Source organism: Centropristis striata, chromosome 21, assembly GCF_030273125.1.
Source record: "Centropristis striata isolate RG_2023a ecotype Rhode Island chromosome 21, C.striata_1.0, whole genome shotgun sequence".
NCBI classification, from domain to species: domain Eukaryota; kingdom Metazoa; phylum Chordata; class Actinopteri; order Perciformes; family Serranidae; genus Centropristis; species Centropristis striata.
Window position 1 is genome coordinate 20,285,935 of NC_081537.1, and position 20,011 is coordinate 20,305,945.

Consider the following 20,011-nt stretch of genomic DNA (forward strand, 5'->3'; position numbering starts at 1 on the left):
CTGCAATTTTAAATATGTTTACAGTGCAGTAACTTAACATATTTCATGCTCAAATGCATGTATAACAGTATAAATAGGAATACAAAAGGTTTGAAGCAAATAAAAAATAACCACTGACTGTGATTTCTTTCTTTTTTTTCAGTGCAAGACGGCAGACCAACATTAATTGCAAGAAGTAATTTTGTACATTTTTACACTGCACTTTTAAGATTTGAGGGCCACTTCAAGCGATGGTGTGGGCCGTATGTGGCCCCCTGGCCTCCAGTTGCCCATCCCTGCTCTAGAGCATTTATAATTTGCCACTTGGGTAATTGCAATCAGGTGCAAAAAGGGGCCGATCATGAGGCACAGGCAAAACTTTATGGTTGGGTTTGTGCAACAGCATTATTAGAGCAATGTCCTTTGTGAATTTGTCTTTAAGACAGAGCCAAAAGCAGTTGATGGTGCTATCAGCAATTCATGGTGCTATCAGTGGCCGCAATCTAATCTTCGTGAATTCTCTCCTTAATGTTCAGAATTTTAAATATCATTGCACAGGTTCTTGTAAAACACTTCACACGGTACAGAGTGTGGGGAAATGTAAGAAAAGTCAGGCTCTGTGCCTGAAATGTAACAAAGGTAACAAGTGTGTGTTTGTGTATTCTTGTACCTCCTACATAGTGAGGACTATATGTTTTAACCACCAGAGTGAGGACTTTTTCCCGGAAGAGAGGATAGTTTGGCTGTGTGTGTGTGTGTGTGTGTTTATTTTTATTCCCAGATTGAGAAAACAGAATCTTTTATTTCTTTCATCTGGGCAACGATGATGAGTTTGGATTATTTTGACAATTTACATGCACTTTTGACTCTCAGCTAACATTCTGGTTGGTAAGTTGTTGTTCTGTGTTTTATTTCAAATGTGTTTGCATTAATTTACTGTCTCTTATCTTTCTGGTAATTCACTCTTAATTTATTGCAGCTGCAGAACAATGAACGCATCTCATGGGACCCTGATCAATTTTGTGGAATCACTCAGATTTCAGCTCCTAGAGAAATGCTCTGGAGACCAGACCTCTTTATCTATGAGATGTGAGTCTGCAGCACACACACACACACACACACACTGTACTTGAGAGCTGGTTAGCTTAGCAGGAAGAAAGCACTGGTCTGGTTTCTATGTAATGCTAACAAAATCCATCTACCAGCGCCTCTAAAACTCATTGTTTAACCTGTTATATCCTTTTTATTTATTTTGTAATGGTAAAACAACATGTTGTGTAATTATTTGGAGTTTTAATTGAAACTGATGGCTACAAAATAAACCCATGTTAATGTTAAAATATTTGGGAGAGTGAATAATATACATCCAGTCACTTTTTTCATTTCCACACTTGTGGAACTGTGTCAGAGAAGGAACAGGGAAGCTTGGGGCAGTAACCACTCACACCTGAGATTAATTGTATATTTATTGTAAATAAATATAAATTGTAGATTATTTCCTTTCAGATGCAGCTCCTATATTGAACAACTTAACTTGATAAAGTAAATAGCCAAAGTAGTTGAAGGGAGAAGTAAGAAGCTTTTGGTTTGATAGCAAAATGTATCTGACCACAGGCCGCTAAGTGTCGAAGATGTTGACAATTCCTGAGAACATTGTTGCATTAGGCCTGTTTCTATAAGAAGAAAAAAAAACATTAAAGGGTTGGTAATAAAATGTGCCCATCCCTCTTCCAGTATAGGGCAGCTATATATTATTGCTGCTACAAACATTTCCGCACAACAAGGAGAGGACATGGATGCTCGTTGACTTTGCAGACCTCTCCCAGTCATGATGCTGGCAGCTCTCCTCTTTCTGCTCTCCCTCACAGGTAAGCTGGAACTATTCTGTATGATACGTGCAGGTGTATATTAGAAATGCTCTGAGTGTGGCTAAAAAGGAAGGAGATTTGTTCATGGTGCAGCATAAAAACTCAACTAAAAACAATATTTGCAGAATTATCTTTTTCCAAACACTGTTTGCTGTGTGGTACATATGTGGATAATTAGGGACACTGTTCCTGGAAAATGAATCGTTTGATTTTTTTTTATTGTCACTCAACAGTTTTTTGAGCACCACAAACACAATCCAATTCATCTTGATTATTTTCCTTCAGCCTTTTTTACTCACTGATATTAACTGATACTATACAAGACAAAATAAGATTTACAAATTGTGCTCCGAGAAAGCTTTTGCTAACAGTTTAATACTGCTGCTGGAATTGAATAATTGAACATCAACTGTTTTCTGTCAGGTGGAAGTGTCTCAAATTACTCAGTGCAACCAGAACTTCTTGGTGATCAACAGAAGTCCAATTCCAGCTTTGAGGAAAGTATGTAGAAGAAACAAACACTGCTAGTGCACATTAATTAAATGTATAAAAATGTATTCACGTAACCTAATTACAGAATTTAGAACCAGTTCAAACCCAGCAGAACTAAGTAAGAAAGTATTAGTTTAGAAATTTCAATAACTGATACTATTTAAAAATGTTTCCAAATGCCATTATTTTAGCAGGTCGGTTCAAATCAAATTCAAAATTCAAAATTGTGCTCCAAGAAAGCTTTTGCTAACAGTTCAACATTGTTGCTGGAATTGAATTTGCTGTTTTCTGTCAGGTGGAATTGCCTCAAATCTGTCAGTGCAACCAGACCTTCTTGATGCTCTGCTGAGGTCCAACTACAGCTTTGTAGGAAGTAAGTACAAGAAACAAACACTCCACAGTGCACAGTAATAATATGTATGAAAACTTATAATGTCATCTCAAAACCAGTTTAAACCCACCAGTAAGAAAATATGATTTTTTTAAGTTCTAAAAAATATATGACACAAAATTCTTACAGTTTAACTACACTGATGCAATTGTATCCCCTTTTCTGCCAGATGGAAGTGCCTCAAATTACTCAGTGACAACAGAACCTCCAGATAATCTACCGACGCCTGATTCCAGGCCTCAGCAAAGTACGTACAAGAAACAAACACTCCATAAATGCAAAGTAATTATATGTATGAATATTCTTCTGTCTGCCTTAAAAATAGCAGTCGAGTACTTTGAGTAATGCTGGCCCATATGCCTGCCAACACCCATCTCGTGTGACCACAATCCCAGCATGATATTACTGCAGATATTTGTGAGCTGATTGATATTTAATAATTGAAGATTAAGACGAGGATTCAACAGTCATGCTAACAGGCCTATGAAGCTGCTCTGATGCGAAGCAGGGCTTTGAGCTAAATGCTGACAGCATCATGTTTACGGTGACAAAAGTTTCTATGATATGTATTTTTCTGATTTGTTTCTATTGTAGTAAATATATATATATATATATATATATATATATGTGTGTGTGTGTGTGTGTGTGTGTGTGTGTGAGACATATATCTCATTAGTTTCTCATATTGTTTATATGTTTGCTTATAATGCAAAGTATTGGACAAATTCAAATTATGACGTGATGATAGAGTTACTGAGAAAAGTAACTGAGAAAAGATACCTCAAACAGAGGTTGTCTGAAGGTCTTGAGTATATCCTCTCATTGAGAATGTGTTGATGTTTTTGCTCTAGATGGGAGGTCCTTCAAACGTAACTGCACTCCTCGGGCTGTTATAAAGCACTTGAACTTGCTCAAACAGAATGAGAACACCATGACTAGGCCTGGTGATAATAAATCACCCACAGAAATAGGACTGTCTGTAGTACTCTCAGCCATTGTTGATGTGGTAAGTTGCTTTTTGAATTTATAAATTATTATAGATTATTATTATAAATATATAAATTATTATAAATGTATAATTTTCTTTCATGGAAGTTATATTGGTTCAAAGAACTGTGACGTCCCTGGATATCACAAAATCATATTGCATCTCCTGCAAAGCTAGGCCCCGGGCCAAGGAGCAAGTGATTCGTTTTTGGTGTTAAAAGCACAACCATGTAGCCATTTATGAAGAACTTCATAATCTAACCTCACATTAGTACATTAGTCTCTCCAGTTGGTTGTTACTATGAGATAATGTGAAATCATAGATGGTAAATGGCCACTTGAGTCAGAGCAGCAGACTGAATTGAAACCTCCAAAGCTTCAACTTCCCTGGGAGAGTGGTACTGTTAATTTGCAAGAGGCCGCTAACTGTATCCTACCTTAGTTGTTCCACCTGATCTGTGTTTTTGTACCATTATCCAAGACCTTTGATATAACTCTCCACTGACAGTTGGTATTAGCCTGGAAATTATGTGGAACCTGTGGACAATGATCAGACATTTTTTTAAAGATATTTTTTGGGCATTTTGTAACTTTATTCACAGTAGAGATATTGAGAGTGAAAGGGGGAGACAGATGGGGAAGACATGCGGGAAAGGGCTCCGAGCCGGATTCGAACCCGGGCCGCCCGCTGGACGCTGGACTGGGCCTCTGTGGTATGTGCTCTACCAGGTGTGCCACCGGTATGCCCCCAATGGTCAGACGTTTTCCTGGAGTTTATCCAGCAGGTTTTTGGTGTATGCTATGTTGTTACTGTAGTCATGTCATCCCCCTATGCCCTGACTGGAGGAAGATGCAGCCCCACTCTTCAAGCATTCCCCTCTAGACACCCATCATGATGCCTTGATTATGAGCTCTATTTCCATGGTAGGAGCTAGGGGAGAAATGGCACCACCTGCCTCTGTGCTTACCTTCAAGATGCTTCCAAGTGCGAGCGTTGTCCTAATTTGTGAGGCAAAACTGGAGTCGTATTTCTTTCTCACTGACAGACCTATTGAGTGGAGGAGTTGTCAGAAAGTTTGACATGCAAGAGGAGTTTCAGGGCATTTCTGTATTTACTTATGGTGAACTGTGGGTGTGGAAGTAAGGCTTGTGCCTGTTCAAAACTCTGATGTTTGTAGACTTGTAGACACTCGTATTAACACTGCATTTATTTCCTCATAGAACGAGAAGGACCAGAAATTTGTCTCCTACCTTTGGATTGATATGGTGAGTTCTCTCTGAGGAGGAAAGCACTTTTTCATTTAATAAATTCCCACCTCACTCTTGATGGAAACACATTCCTTTATTTTAAATATTATATATATACATTTTTGTCTTTGTTTTCCTCTCTAGATATGGAAAGATGAATATGTTTCTTGGAATCCTAAAGAGTTTTGTGATATTCATGAAATTTATCTTCCCACTAAAGTATTGTGGGTGCCTGATCTTACAATAGAAGAGATGTGAGTTCTATCCACCCCCCCCCCAACACACACACACACACACACACACCCCTCATAATTCATTGCATACTTGCAGTGTATTTTAAATTAAATTATGTTGTATAGTATAATAGATGAAACATTATGTGAAATCCACTTAAAAGTGTTTGTGTGTTCGTTCTCATACAGGACACAGAAGGACAAGGCAGTGCTGAGTCCTTTTGTCTGGGTTACCTCTGAGGGAAGAATCATTCATAGGACGAAAATGGTGGTGATCAGCTCCTGCAAGTTGGAAGTTTACAAATTTCCTTTCGATGTTCAGAGTTGCAACCTGTCTTTCAAGTCTATCATCCACAGTGGTGAGCCTGTATCTTTTTGTGTTGGAAAGTTTTATGGATTTATATTCATTGTTTATGGTGTCATGTCTGTTTCTGTTTAAATTCCTGTGTTTGCTTTAATGACTTTTACAGTTTTCTCTTATCTGAGTACTGTTTTGTGTTAACCTCTAAGGAAACCTCACAGTTGTATTTGTATCTCACACCTCAGATAAGCATATGAAGATTACACAGTTTTTTGAAACCGCTTTGACCAGAAATGCCTCTAAGAAGATTATGGGGGCCCAGTCAGAGTGGCTGTTTGATAACATTACAACCAGCAATCAAACTTTGGATTTTGGCATCAAACAAAGCACATTGGTTTACACTGTAAGTATTTCTGGATACAAACACCTGTATGTTTCAAATAAGTACAAATTCTTTACTGAATTTCCATTGTGTAAGTCTTACTATTTTCTAGTGAAAGTATTGTTCCATCACTCTACAAAAGATATCTGACAGTAGCAACAATATGCAAATAAAAATGTTAGTGATTCAACATGATGGCCCTGTCGTGCACAGTGGCATCAATAGTGCTATCCCTCACATGAAGGTACTCAAAATTGTAAGGGTTTCATATGCCTCGACCTGAGCAACACTTGTATGCATTTCACGGTTCAAAAGTGGCTATCAGAATTATTAACTATTATAAATAATTCTTAATTATATGAATGATATGACTTAATTTACTCAAGTCACCTCAAAATGGGGCACCACTTTGTAAAACAGAGAAAAGATTGCCAAATCACCCACTATTAACATAAAAATTATAATAAAATTACCATATTTATATTTAGTAATAGTTGAAGGAATTTGGAGTTCTTTTTACAGAAGAGGTTGGCATGTCATTCATACATGTACAACACTAAAGGGACAGCATGTGTATTCCAAAAAGGTATTTATTCTGAAAAAACTAAGTAAAGCAACAACACACAATGTCTAATCGAAACAGACTATTTACAGTGTGTGTGTGTGTGTGTGTGTGTGTGTGTGTGTGTGTGTTTGTGTGTGTGTGTGTGTGTGTGTGTGTGTGTGTGTGTGTGCTTCTGTCTGACGCAGCAGGGCTTTGAGCTAAATGCTGACAGCATCAAGCTTAAAGTGACAAAAATTTCTATAATATGTATTTTTCTAATTTGTTTGTATTGTAGTAAAAAGAGCAGCGAAACTGTTATGAGAATATTTTTCGTCATATGTAAACATAAAATATGGAGTATTCAAAAATAGGCTTTACCATGTGTTTAGTTCAGATAGACTAATGCAAATTATTTAAAAAATATATTATATTTATGTGACATATATCTCATTAGTTTCTTATATTGTTTATATGTTTGCTTATAAACCAAAGTATTGGACAAATTCAAAGGATGACGTGATAATGGAGTTACTGAGAAAAGTAACTGAGAAAAGATACCTCAAACAGAGGTGTGTGTGTGTGTTTCAAGATGGCAGGCCAGGGTTAGGTCAGGGCAGACAAAGGATCGCCAAATCAAAATGGCAGCCTTATACAACAACTTGCACAGATATTTGGACAATAATACTTAACAAACACACATTAAACCAAACATCAATTAAAGTTGAAAACTTGTGCATTGCATTACTAACTTATCTAGCCCAGTAGTTTAACAAAATGTCCATGAAGGGAACAGGGAAGCAGGATTCATTTTGGTGAAGAAGGCAGGGAACGGCTGGAAGAACTGGTTCCTTGTTGGGTGCGTTGCTGTATTTTCCAGAATTATTCACGGTGTTGGCTACAAATTCTTGATGTAGATTTCATTGTGGCTATATCTAGGCCACGTCAGGACAGAGGAGAGCAGTTAGAGATATCTCAGCACAGGCCCATGGCTTGGTTTTTGGGCCTTGTATGCTGGAGGCCTGCTCCATTTGAGCAAGGTCTGTCCCTTTGTGGAGACTGCAGCAGAGAGAGACAGCCTCTTGTGCACCAGGTTGAGAAAAAGAAAGGTAGGAAGTGCTTGAAGGACACTTTTGTTTCCCTTTTAGACTTCTTGTCGTGTCAGAGGTTCTGGAGCCAATGAGGTTCTCACACCTTTTGTGCATGCAGATCCACTTCTGGAGCTGGAACCCCCGGGTGTGAATTCAGGGTTTTAAATCCCTTTGTTTGGAGAACAAAGAAAACTCAATTTTGAGAGGCTGATAGAAAAGGGAACAGCTGCCATTATGACGGCTGAGATGGAGACATCTGCATTCTTGATGAAAACCAGTTTAAATCCACAAATTAACAAAATCCACTTGTGGCATACGTGGTCCCTACAGCCCCTATTCTTTTTTTTTTTTTTAAGATATTTTTTGGGCATTTGTAGCTTTTATTGACAGTACAGAGAGTGAAAGGGGGAGACAGAGGGGAAGACATGCGGGAAAGGGCTCCGAGCCGGATTCGAACCCGGACCGCCCGCTCACGAGGACTGGGCCTCTGTGGTATGCGCTCTACCAGGTGTGCCACAGGGAACGCCCCAGCCCCTATTCTGATTGGGCAAGCTAAGACACTAAGTATGACAACAAATGCAAGGCACTGGCTGTTGGGTTCAAAGACTGTGTATACAAGTGGTCTGCACAATCTTCCTGTCCAATTTTTCACCAAAATACCAGCAACTGGCTATGCATTGCCTCATTTGAATTAAAAAGTCAGCCGTCCTCTCAGCTGTAGGCCTATCCAGTGTGCACTGCAGACAAAAAGACCTTATAGATGAACAGAGCAAAATTCAAGGTCACAGAGCTGTCATGAAAATGGAGCCAGTGACTTGAAAAACTCAAGGCATATCCACCTCATTTCACCCTTTTATCCTGTCTTCATGTTGTATTTATTGCATGTGTACCTTCTCCTTTGCGTAATTTTACAGAAAATAGAAAAATCGCTAAATCTAAACATTCATGGTTTCCAGTAACAGGGATTCTTGTTCTTACTTTTGGTACTGAAGTATATCATACTGGTGGTTTTATTGAGCAATAATCTGGATATATTATATCTACCCTACAGTACCTCTTTTATCCTATGTAAATTATTCTTGTGCCACTGTAGACATGGGCAGGTTGGGACTGATTACCTTGTTGCTGATCTTGTTGTGTATTAAATACATATAATACATGTACTTTCTTTAGTTTAGACATTGACAAAGACCCCCTGACCTTTGAACATTATTTCACAGATCACCATGAAGAGGCGGTCTGTCCTCTACGTCGCCAACTTCTTGCTGCCGGTCATGTTTTTCTTCTGTCTGGACTTGGCCTCCTTCCTGATCTCAGACAGCAGGGGAGAGAAGCTCAGCTTCAAGGTCACTGTGCTGCTCGCTGTAACTGTGATGCAGCTTATTCTCAATGAGATTCTGCCCTCCTCTTCAGACAGGATTCCACTTATCGGTAAAGACACTTGTTTTTTTTTTTATTGGACTGCACTTCATATGACATTTACATTTAGTCATTTAGCAGACGCTTTTATCCAAAGCGACTTACAGGAAGAGTAAAAGCAACCAATCAAGGTATAGTGCAATAAGAGCTGTTAGTGCATCAATAAGTGCTAGTGACAATTCTTTGAGGAGTAGAATTATCGTGTGGTGCTAGGAGAGAAGATGCTCTCTGAATAGCTGGGTCTTCAGGAGTTTTTTAAAGGTAGAGAGGGACGCCCCTGCTCTGGTTGGAACTGGTAGTGTGTTCCACCAGCGGGGAACAAGAAATGCAAAGAGTCTAGATTGCCTTGGGCCAACGGGGGGCAGAGCCAGGCACCGTTCATTGGAAGAGCGCAGCGGTCGTGAGGTAGCATATGTCTGAATCAGGGCGTTCAGGTAGGTAGGAGCAGTACCGGAGACAACTTTGTAGGCCAGCATTAGAAATTTGAATTTGATGCGGGCTGCAACAAGTAGCCAGTGGAGCTCAATGAGCAGCGGTGTGACATGTGACCTTTTTGGCTGGTTGTAGACCAGGCGCGCTGCCGTGTTCTGGATCATCTGAATCGGTTTTATTGTGCAGGCTGGCAGGCCTGTCAGGAGGGCATTACAGTAGTCAAGTTTTGAGATGACGACAGCTTGTGTCAAGAGTTGAGTGGCATGTTGAGTTAGGTAAGGTCTGATTTTTATGATGTTGTAAAGTGCAAAGCGGCATGACCGGGCAACTGAGGCAACATGACTGGAAAAGGCGAGTTGGTCATCAATCATGACCCCTAAGTTTCGCACCACCTTGGTGGGGGCAAGACACAGGGAGGCAATTTTGATGTTGATGTTGTGGTGTATTGTAAGTTTAGCAGGGAGGACCAGCAGTTCAGTTTTTTGAAAGGTTCAGCTGGAGGTGATGTGCCTTCATCCAAGTGGTTATGTCTGAGAGGCTCAGAGACCCGTTCAGAGACCGATGGGTCATCAGGAGGAAATGACAGATAGAGCTGAGTGTCGTCTGCATAGCAGTGATAGGAAAAGCCATGTGAGCGGATAACCTGACCCAGAGAGGTGGTGTAGATAGCGAATAGCAGGGGTCCCAGCACTGAGCCCTGGGGAACCCCTGTGGTGAGGCAATGCAAAGTAGACAACTGTCCATGCCAGGATACACTGAATGAGCGTCCTTTCAGGTAGGAATCAAACCAGGACAGAGCCAAGCCAGAGATGCCCATTTTAGAGAGAGGAGAGAGGATGATGCGATGGTTAACTGTGTCAAAAGCAGCTGACAAGTCAAGCAGAATGAGAATTTAGGACTTTGCTGCTGTTCTTGCTTCTTTTAAGGCTTCTGTCACAGACAACAGAGCAGTTACAGTTGAGTGACCGCTTTTGAAACCAGATTGATTTGGATCAAGAAGATTGTTCTGTAGGAGGAATTCTGAAAGTTGCTTAGCGACCTCCCGTTCAATAGTTTTGGATAAGAATGGAAGAAGTGAGACAGGACGATAGTTCTCGACTTCAGCAGGGTTGAGAGAGGGTTTCTTGAGAATAGGTGTTACCCGAGCTGGAACATCACCTAACTTAAGTCTCTGTGTTGTTAATTGTCCACATTAATAATGTCACCTTCTCACTTCAGCTGTCTACTGCATTGGGATATTTGGTTTGATGATGATCAGCCTCTTTGAGACTATTTTGGTGATGTATCTGATGGGGAAAGACATCGAGGCAGATGAAGACCAAATACCAAAGAGTGAGGATTGTGAAGATAAACGGAGCAAAGTCAGCAGCTGTTGTAAAGGTGATATTACACATATATACTACAAAAATCGGTATCTCAGCTCTACATCCTCTGTCCTAAAACTGTCAAATGTGTCAAACATGTCCTTTCAGAGGTGAAGAAGTGGACTCACTGTGCTCGTGTCTGTGATGTGTCTGTTGACGAACCTCCATCTGAACTGCTGTCAGCAACCAAAGAGGTTAGAATTAGGCTGCATTTTAAAGGTTCAGTTCACCAAAATTAAAAACCGACTTTCTTTTTTGTTATCACAGTGGACCTAAAAACTGTAATGTCAAATGTATCAGCTGTTCACTAAATGTATTCTACAGGGTAACAGCAGTGAACTGACGGAGGAGTCCATTGCCTTGGAGAAGGTCTCAGATGAGCTGAAGGAGGTGATTCAGCTCCTTAACAGCAGGGAGGAAGCAGGAAAGCTCGGCTACTGGACCAGAGTGGCTAAAACAATCAACAAAGTTTTCTTCATTTCCTATGTCACAGTGGCCAGTGTGTTCTTAGTTGTTATGTTTTCATTATGGAACAGTGAAGCATACAAGTAGTGGTTAAACTTAAAAAAAAACATATTTAAAACATCTTTCCATTTGACATGGACTTTAACACATCTATAGTCTGTGTTCACACCTGTAGTTCAGTTCCATCATTCTGGACAAAAGAAAAGAAAAATCCATCGTTTCTCTATAAAAGACATTTTCAGATAGATTCAATTTAAGAAAGGGAGTTTGTCCATCTTAAATTTTATCCATCTTGAACGGGGCATGGTCATTAATAATCTACATTGTTTTAAACTACATTAAACATTTTCATCAGTCTTCCTGCAGGGACTTAAAACGTTTATGCTCACACTGTATAGATCAGTTATGCTGCCATAGTGTCTGTGTCAGAATGGAGACACTGACTCCCCTTTTTGTTCTGTCCGGTGACAATTCAAATGAAATATATTCAACTGAGATGACCACATTCTCAACAATATTGGAAAAAAACATTTCTGCATGGAAGTTCAGATATATGTAGACCTTTAGTAATGTTGTATGTTCTCCATATGATCACATGACTATCTAACACATAGCATATATTAATCCATTAGACCAGTCTGGTTGTATTATTAAGTTCTAGTAATATATGCCATTATAATATGCACAATTGTGTTTACTTAGTCCTACATATACATTATGAAATATATTATAAAATAATAGAGTAGCTTTTCAAAGATTCATATCAAGTTATCTTCTTTGGAAATGCAATGTAGTTGATGCCTTCAGTGCTTTAATTTGCTCATTCATTATACTAAGCATGTATACTATATTTCAAGTCTACATTGTATGTAGTTGAAGTGATTTCATGTTGTCTTTATGTGTTTGTTTGTTGTTGTTGTTGTTGTTGTTGTTGTTGTTTTTTAACATCTACAGCAAATATCTGCAGTTAAGCTCCATTATATATTTACATTACAGAATAAAATTAATCTGGTTCTTAAAATGTATATCGTCATACTGCTGAAATAAATAGCAAAGAGAAACTTTGTTCTTCTTTCTTTGTAAGTCAGCTTGTGTGTTGCACAGCTGCAGCTTGTTTAAATAAAGATTTGGATTATGCAGATGCATGAATGGAGATACTTACATGAAGGGCAGAGGTCACAAAGGTATTTGGTGAGAATAAAAGTACATGCATCATTTACCCAAAAAAACAAAAAGGGGGTGATCTGGAGTCAGCTGCAAAACTTTTTACATACAGGTTTGCGCTGTAATATCATTAGAGCAATATCCTTTATCCTAAATTCAGGGAGGGCCGTGTTTGGGCTGGATAAATATATTAATCAATCAATCAATCAATCAATCAGACTTTATTTGTATAGCACTTTTCATACAAGAGAGATGCAACACAAAGCGCTTTACATAAAAAAGGAGAAAATAATAATAATAAAAAGATAACGAAGCATAGAAACAAGCAAACACCCTCCGCCCATCCCCAACCCTCCACCCCACCCACCTTAAGCCCACCCATCCTATCAAAAACAAAGCACAAACTGAGGAACTGAGGAAGCGCCATCTCAACATGGAGCAGTGAGGAAACACTGGAGGCAGGTTAGAAATAAATTAGATAAAAAATAAAGTAAGATAAGATAAGATAAAATAAAATAAAATAAAATAGGATAAAAAGATATATATAATTAAAAAAATAAAAAAGTAAAAGTCAATAATAATGGAAAGTAAAAAAATATTAAAAAATAATAATAAAAAATTAAGTCAATAAAAAACTAGATAAAAAAAAGATAAAACAATAAATAAATAATTAAGAAATAGAGCATGATAATATATATAAATAGACTAATAAATAGTAGCAAATAAATAAATAAAAGAGAAGATGTTATAACACTAAGATGCATGAGCAGAAAAATCTCTTAAAATGGTTCAGGTAAAAGCCAAATCAAAAAGATAAGTCTTCAGTTTGCTCTTAAAAATATGAACAGTCTCTGATGCGCCCCTAATACGTCATCAGTGAATAAAGCCATTTTTTGTATCCCTCCCCCCATGTCTATACCTACTATATTTTCATTTTGCTTTACCCAATAGCTCAGGGGTTCCAGAAAAATGGCAAAAAGAAGAGGACTCGCCGAGCAACCCTGACGACAGCCTTTTTCTAATGCAATACATTTTGAAAGACTCCCATTGATCCTGATTCTAGCTGTCGGTTTATTATACAGGGCCTTTATAACCTTAATAAACGTCTTGTAGAAGCGAAATCGCTCCAAAACACTATACAGGAAATCCCACCCCACAGAATCAAATGCTTTTTCCGCATCTAATCCCACCACTACTGTCTCTATTTGATTTTTGATTACATGTTGCATTACATGTAGGGTGCGCCTAATATTGTCCTGCGTTTGTCTTTGTTTTATAAAACCCGTCTGATCTAAGTGGATTATTTCTGGCAAAATTCTTTCTAAACATCTTGCTAAAATGGCTGTAAACAATCTGTAATCTTGATTAAGGTCTGTAACTGGAACATTCCTTCTCATCCTTTCCCTCCTTCGGAATAACAGAAATAATGGCCTCTCTCCAAGAATAAGGAATTTCTCCCTTAGTCAACACCCAGTTAAATGCCTTCGGCAGAAGTGGGATTAATCTTGCCCTGAGTGATCTATACCATTCTGTGGTGGACCCGACTTGCCAGCCTTAAGATTTGAGATTGCCTTATTTATTTCCTCGTCTGTTATTTCTGCAGTTAAAGCCTGATTCTGTTCTTCTGTAACTGTTGATGAATTTAAGTTCCCTAAAAATTGATTGTTGAGCATATAGATTTTTGTAGTGAGTTTCAAAGCACTTTTGAATTTCCTCTGTTTTGTATGCGGGTCCCTAATTCTGCAGATGTTGTTTTTTGCCTGCTGTTTTTTCAGTTTGTATGCCAACAATTTTACTGATTTACCCCCCACTTCATAATATCTTTGTTTCATGTACAGTAATTTTTTTTGATCTCCTGCATATAAATCTCTCTCTTTCTTTTTTTTAATTTCCTGATTTATGTGCTCTTCCAGTTTTTCTTTATGCTCTCTTTCTAGCCTTTTTAGATCTGATTTTAGTGTGTCAAGTCTTAACTGTCTTGTCTTTTTTAAATATGCTGATTTAGCTATTATCTTGCCTCTCATCACGGCCTTACATGCATCCCACAACACAGACGGGGACACCTCACCGTTATCATTATCCTCTATATAGGTCTGAAGTTCCTTCACTATTTCTTCTTTCATGTGTCCTTTTAATATATTTGGATTTAACCTCCAGATTGTCGTCTTTTTCTCATTAGATAGATGTACTGTTAAACAAAGAGGGCTGTGGTCAGATAGGTCCATTACACCTATGTCACATTTTTCTATCCTATGTCTATCTTTATTATACATCAAAAAATAATTGATCCTCGAATATATGTTATGTGGTGACAAGTAAAAAGTAAAATCTTTACTTGTGGGATTCAGATCCCTCCAGACATAAACAATCCCTAGTTCAGACATCAGACCGTTTATTTTTTTAGTAATTGCACTTTTTTGTATTCCACCTCCTGAGGAGTCTAGCTGTGAGTTAAGTCTCTGATTCAGATCACCTCCAGAAATCAAAATACCCTCTGCCTCTGTCATCAATTCAAACATCTGTCTGTAAAACTTCCAGTCTGAGCCTGGTGGAGCATAGATGTTAAGAAAAGTTACCACCTCCCCTTCTAATTTCCCCTTAACCATGACACCTACCCTCTTTGTCCCCAGTCACTGAAATTGTTTGAAATGAAAACTTCCCTGAAATTAAAATAGCCACCCCTCTCCAGTGTCCTATATTGTAGGAGGCAGAAAACATTTGGTTGTAACCATTCCTCTTAAGCTTTGTGTGTTCTCTGTTAGGTGGGTCTCCTGCAATAATATCACCCTGACTCCTTCTTTTTTCATCATACTTATTATCTTACTCCTTTTGATTGGGTTGAGTATGCCATTTACATTATATGATGCTACTTTAATGCAGTTTTTCGATGTTGTCATTAGTTTAATTTCTCCTGACTTGTGTCTTTCTCCCATTCTTCCCTTCACATTTCCCCTCTTTGCTACAGAAACAATAATGAACACTAAACAATATATAAAAAGTGTAACCAAAATATCTTCAAACAAGATAATAAACGAGCTTCCTTATGTGAGGTCCTGTTATTGACCTTATCTGAGCTCTGGTGTTCAGTCTGCTCTGAGGGATGTCCCCTGTCCCCTGGGGGCAGGGGGCCCTCTCTGCCAAAATCAGCATTGTCCATAAGTCCACAACAGCTTCAAGCGCTGCCCCGACATCCTTAGCTTGTGAGGATATAAACTTTTAACCAAAAATACTTATTAACGCTGCAGTTTTAACAAAAATTAAGTCTTATTTTCCTCACCTCAACTTTCATTTCCTGGATATTTCCTGGAAACAGTCAGATCTTCACCTTACAGTGCTATATAACCTCATTTATCCCGGTCTCTCTCTCCTGAAGGCTTGCAGTTTTTGTTTGTACCCCTGCCATGTCTCCATTGTCCTGGGTCCATTCTTCACTCGGCTCGTCGTCCATGTTAGCTGTTTAATCCTGATTGGGCATTTAGTTGTGATGGTCAGGGTTAGGGTCAGGGGCTGGGGAAAGCTTTATGTCAGTGAAGTTAGACAAGGAACAAGGATGTGTGTGTAGTTTGACGCAACAGATTGAGACGGCGGGAAAATGCCAGGTTCAGGTTCACATGGTCGAAATGTAAAAGTGTTAAAACCTGTGTGTGTGTGTGTGTGTGTGTGTGTGTGTGTGTGTGTGTGTGTCTGTGTGTGTGTGTGTGTGTGTGTGTGTGTGTGTGTGTGGCAGTGGCATGTGGCAGAGTTAAGAGTGTGGGAAAATACAGGTTGTTAGCGAACAAAACACCACATATGTAATTAAATGTGAATTGAGGGTGTACAGTCAGTACAGTGTGTGTGTGTGTGTGTGTGTGTGTGTGTGTGTGTGTGTGTGTGTTGTGTTTTTTTATTTCAAATGTTTTTGCATTCATTTACTGTATTTCAGGTAATTATTTTACTACAAATGTGGAACAATGAACACATCTCATGAGATCACCCTGATACATTTTGTGAATCACTCACATTTCTTTCCCAAGAGAAATGCTCTGGAGATACACACAAAAAACCCATAGAACTGATTTTGAATGAATAGGAAGAGATATGCTTATTTGCTTTCTTGTCAGGAGTTAGATAAGAAGACTGTCATACTGTACTGGAGAGCTGGTTAGCTTAGCAGAAAAAATAGAAACACCTCTAAAACTCATAGTTTAACCTGTTATATCCTGTTTGTCAATTTTGTCATAATAAAACGAGAAGCTGTAGATTTATTTATGTAATTTAAACTGATGGCTACAAAATAAACCCATGGTAATGCTATTATTATTTGTATGTATGTATGTATGTATGTATGTATGTATGTATGTATGTATGTATGTATACATATTATATACATACGTACATACATATACAATGTATATATTTGGGAGATTGAATAATGTAGAACCAGCCACTAATTCCCCCTCAAACTACTCACACCTGGGCGTACTTGTATTTTTATTGGAATTTTCATTGGAAGAATGTTAGAATATTTTGAAATATCAGACATATAGCTGTTAAAGCTGCATCACATGGGATTTAACAAACACACAGATTCTCTGAGCAGGAAAAGCTCATTAGCCCAACCTGTTCGGTACATCCTGTTATCTGATGTACTGCTGGTTAAGATAAGGGACTCTGATTTAGGAATTCCCAGTGCACCATTGGGATGGGCAGGAAATCCTGAGTCAGACTCAGTACTTGTTTTTTGTATCTTGACAATTGTATCTGAATTTTAATACTTTCTCATTAAATAGTTCCTATTTGCTAAGATTTTCTACAACAAGGCCTGTTTGTATAATGAGACTAACGAGAAAAAAACATTAAAGGGTTGGTAATAAAACTTGCCCATCCCTCTTCCAGTGTAGGGCAGCTATATATTATTGCTGCCACAAACATTTCCACACAACAAGGAGAGGACATGGATGCTCGTTGACTTTGCAGACCTCTCACAGTCATGATGCTGGCAGCTCTCCTCTTTCTGCTCTCCCCCACAGGTAAGCTGGAACTATTCTGTATGATACATGCAGGTGTACTGAACTTCTAAAAAATATTTCCTTATCATTTCTGCTTTCATTTTTAGGAGTGTCATCAGACTTGTAAAAGAAAAAGAAAAAAAACATATATATTAATGGTTCACTTCACAATGTTAAGGTGGTCAGTGTGGTACATGTGTGGATAATTAGGGACACTGTCCCTGAAAAGAGAATTGTTGAATATTTAAATTTACTTTACAGTGCTGTGATTGCACCAAATCCAATTCATGTTCATTATTTTGGGGTAGAAGTAAAAATCTTGTTATCTCAAAATTAGTTATACCCAACAGAACTAATTAAGACCGTATTCATCAGCAATTTTTACTAACTGATACTGTACAAGACAAAATAAGTTTTCAAAATTGTGCTCTGAGAAAGCTGTTTAACATCGTTGCTGCAATTGAATCATATTGTTTTCTGTCAGGTGGAAGTGGCTCAAATCACTCAGCAACAACAGACCCTCCTCATGATTTACCAAGGTCCTCTTCCAGCCCTGAGCAGAGTATGTACAAGAAACAAACACATTCCAAAAGTGCAGAGTAATTATGTGTATGAATATTCCTCTTTAGCCTGAACAATAGAATCCTTGACAATGCTCCACGGTGTGGCTTTCTTTCTTAGTTATCTCTCTTTAAAAGTTATCTTTCTTTAAAACCTTCATGATGTCTCACCACACAGATCTGTTCAGGGTTTTGTCTGTTGCCACACCAATTCAATGGAGGTGAAAGGAGTCTTGTTTGTAGAGCAGCTTAACAAATGAAAATAATAATACTCCAAGAATGATGTCTTTCCAAACACTGTTTGCTGTGTGGTACGTGTGTGGATAATTAGGGACAGTGTTCCTGGAAAAGATCGTTTAATTTAAAAAAAAAAATAAAGGTCACTCTACAGTGCTGTGAGTGCCACAAACACAATCCAATTCATGTTGATTGTTTCAGGGTGGAATCAAAAATCTTGTTATCTCAAAAATAGTTTAAACCCAACAGAACTAAGTAAACATATTCCTTCAGCAATTTTTACTCACTAATACTAACTGATCCTATACAAGACAAAATAAGATTTTCAAGTTGTGCTCTGAGAAAGCTTTTGCTAATAGTGCACCATAATTGCTGCAATTGAATCATATTGTTTTCTGTAAGGCGGAAATGCCTCAAATCACAAAACAAACACTAATAAAGTGCACATTAACTATAAATATGAATATTCCTGTAGCCTTAATTAAAGAATCTCAAAACCAGTTTAACCCACCAGAGTGAAGTAAGAAAATATTAATTCTGCGATTTTTATTAACTGACACTTTTTTCCCCCTCCAAAAATCATGTTTTAGTATGTCAGAATTTCAGAGACATAGAATTTCAAAATTGTGCTATGAGAGAGCTTTTTCTCTCAGTTTATTTACACGACTGCAATTGAAACTTTTTCTGTTAAATGGAATTGCCTCAAATTACTCAGCAACAACAGACCCTCCTCGTGATCCACCAAGGTCCTCTTCCAGCCTTAAACAAAGTACGTACAGGAAACAAACACAAACAAACAAATGCCTCAAACAAACAAATATACGATATATGAATTCTTTGAGTAATGCATTCTGGCAATATTATGATAACATAGGTTATGGAGTATTCAAAAAAAGTCTTTACCATGAGGTTAATTCATATGGACTACATATTTTTTTTAAAACATTACATATGTGATATACATCGTCATATATTAGGCATGAAATGGCATATATCGGAATAGATATTTTGGCTATATTACCAGCTCATTAGAGCTGGTAATATAGCTGTTATACCAGTTAGATTAGTTTTCATATATCGTAAATATGTATATATTTGTTAATAAAGTTCAGCATTGGATACATTTAAATTATGATGTGTTGATGGAGTTCTTAATCAAAAATCATTACAGTTAATCATTTGGCCCACATGAATGTCTGAACCAAACTTGAATTTCTTTACTGTGTCAATAGCACAGCTAAAAATCATCAAATCACGAGGCAGTGGATGGATACGTTATTGATGTAAATGAGAAAACTTAACTCAGATTTAACAGAAAATTGAAAGCATCACATTTCTTTATTTCCTTCCTTTTAGATTCACTCGTAAAAATGTGTTGATGTTTTTGTCCTCCAAAGGTAACTGCACTTATCGGGATGTTTATAAGAACTTGAACTTGAACAAACTGAACATGATTCAGCCTGGTAGACATGGAGCACCCACAGTGGTGGAACTGGATGTTATACCCTATGCCATTCTCGACGTGGTAAGTGGTTGTTTAAACTTATAACAGGATATCACAAATTCACATTGTATCCACTGGAAAGCTAGTCCTCGGGCCAAGGAGCAGATGATTTGTGATTTGTTATGCCTCACATTAGTACACATGAAACTTAGTTGAGTGGTGTAGAATGGGCCAAGGAAGAACACATTCAATTTTGGAAAAATATAGACCTTAGTCACAGGAAGAAACACCACCTGGTTTTCTCTGAAGGACAACAAACACAAGGACAGTATGGTTCAATATAGACAATACTGGAAAATGACTGTGATGCACGATAAGAATAAAAACATTTTGTTGTTAATGTTGCCAAGGCAACTGGGACAGCC

General features: G+C 38.0%; 2 protein-coding genes across 2 annotated transcripts in view; both read left to right on the forward strand.

The window, feature by feature from the left end:
- Nucleotides 1-1,807: 1,807 nt before the first annotated feature.
- LOC131959986 (5-hydroxytryptamine receptor 3A-like) lies at nt 1,808-11,666 on the forward strand. The gene is made up of 12 exons (XM_059325197.1): nt 1,808-1,847; nt 2,635-2,712; nt 2,900-2,977; nt 3,582-3,736; nt 4,939-4,983; nt 5,110-5,219; nt 5,388-5,557; nt 5,745-5,902; nt 8,734-8,944; nt 10,583-10,744; nt 10,837-10,922; nt 11,053-11,666. Exons 1-12 carry the CDS (start codon nt 1,808-1,810, stop codon nt 11,278-11,280), a joined length of 1,521 nt encoding a protein of 506 aa, XP_059181180.1. The 3' UTR covers nt 11,281-11,666.
- A 5,660-nt stretch (nt 11,667-17,326) lies between these two features.
- LOC131959988 (5-hydroxytryptamine receptor 3A-like) overlaps nt 17,327-20,011 on the forward strand; it is a 28,600-nt gene continuing 25,915 nt past the window's right edge. The window contains exons 1-2 of the mRNA XM_059325198.1: nt 17,327-17,366; nt 19,540-19,667. Coding sequence (XP_059181181.1) covers nt 17,327-17,366; nt 19,540-19,667 — 168 coding nt within the window. The remainder of the gene's footprint in view (nt 17,367-19,539; nt 19,668-20,011) is intronic.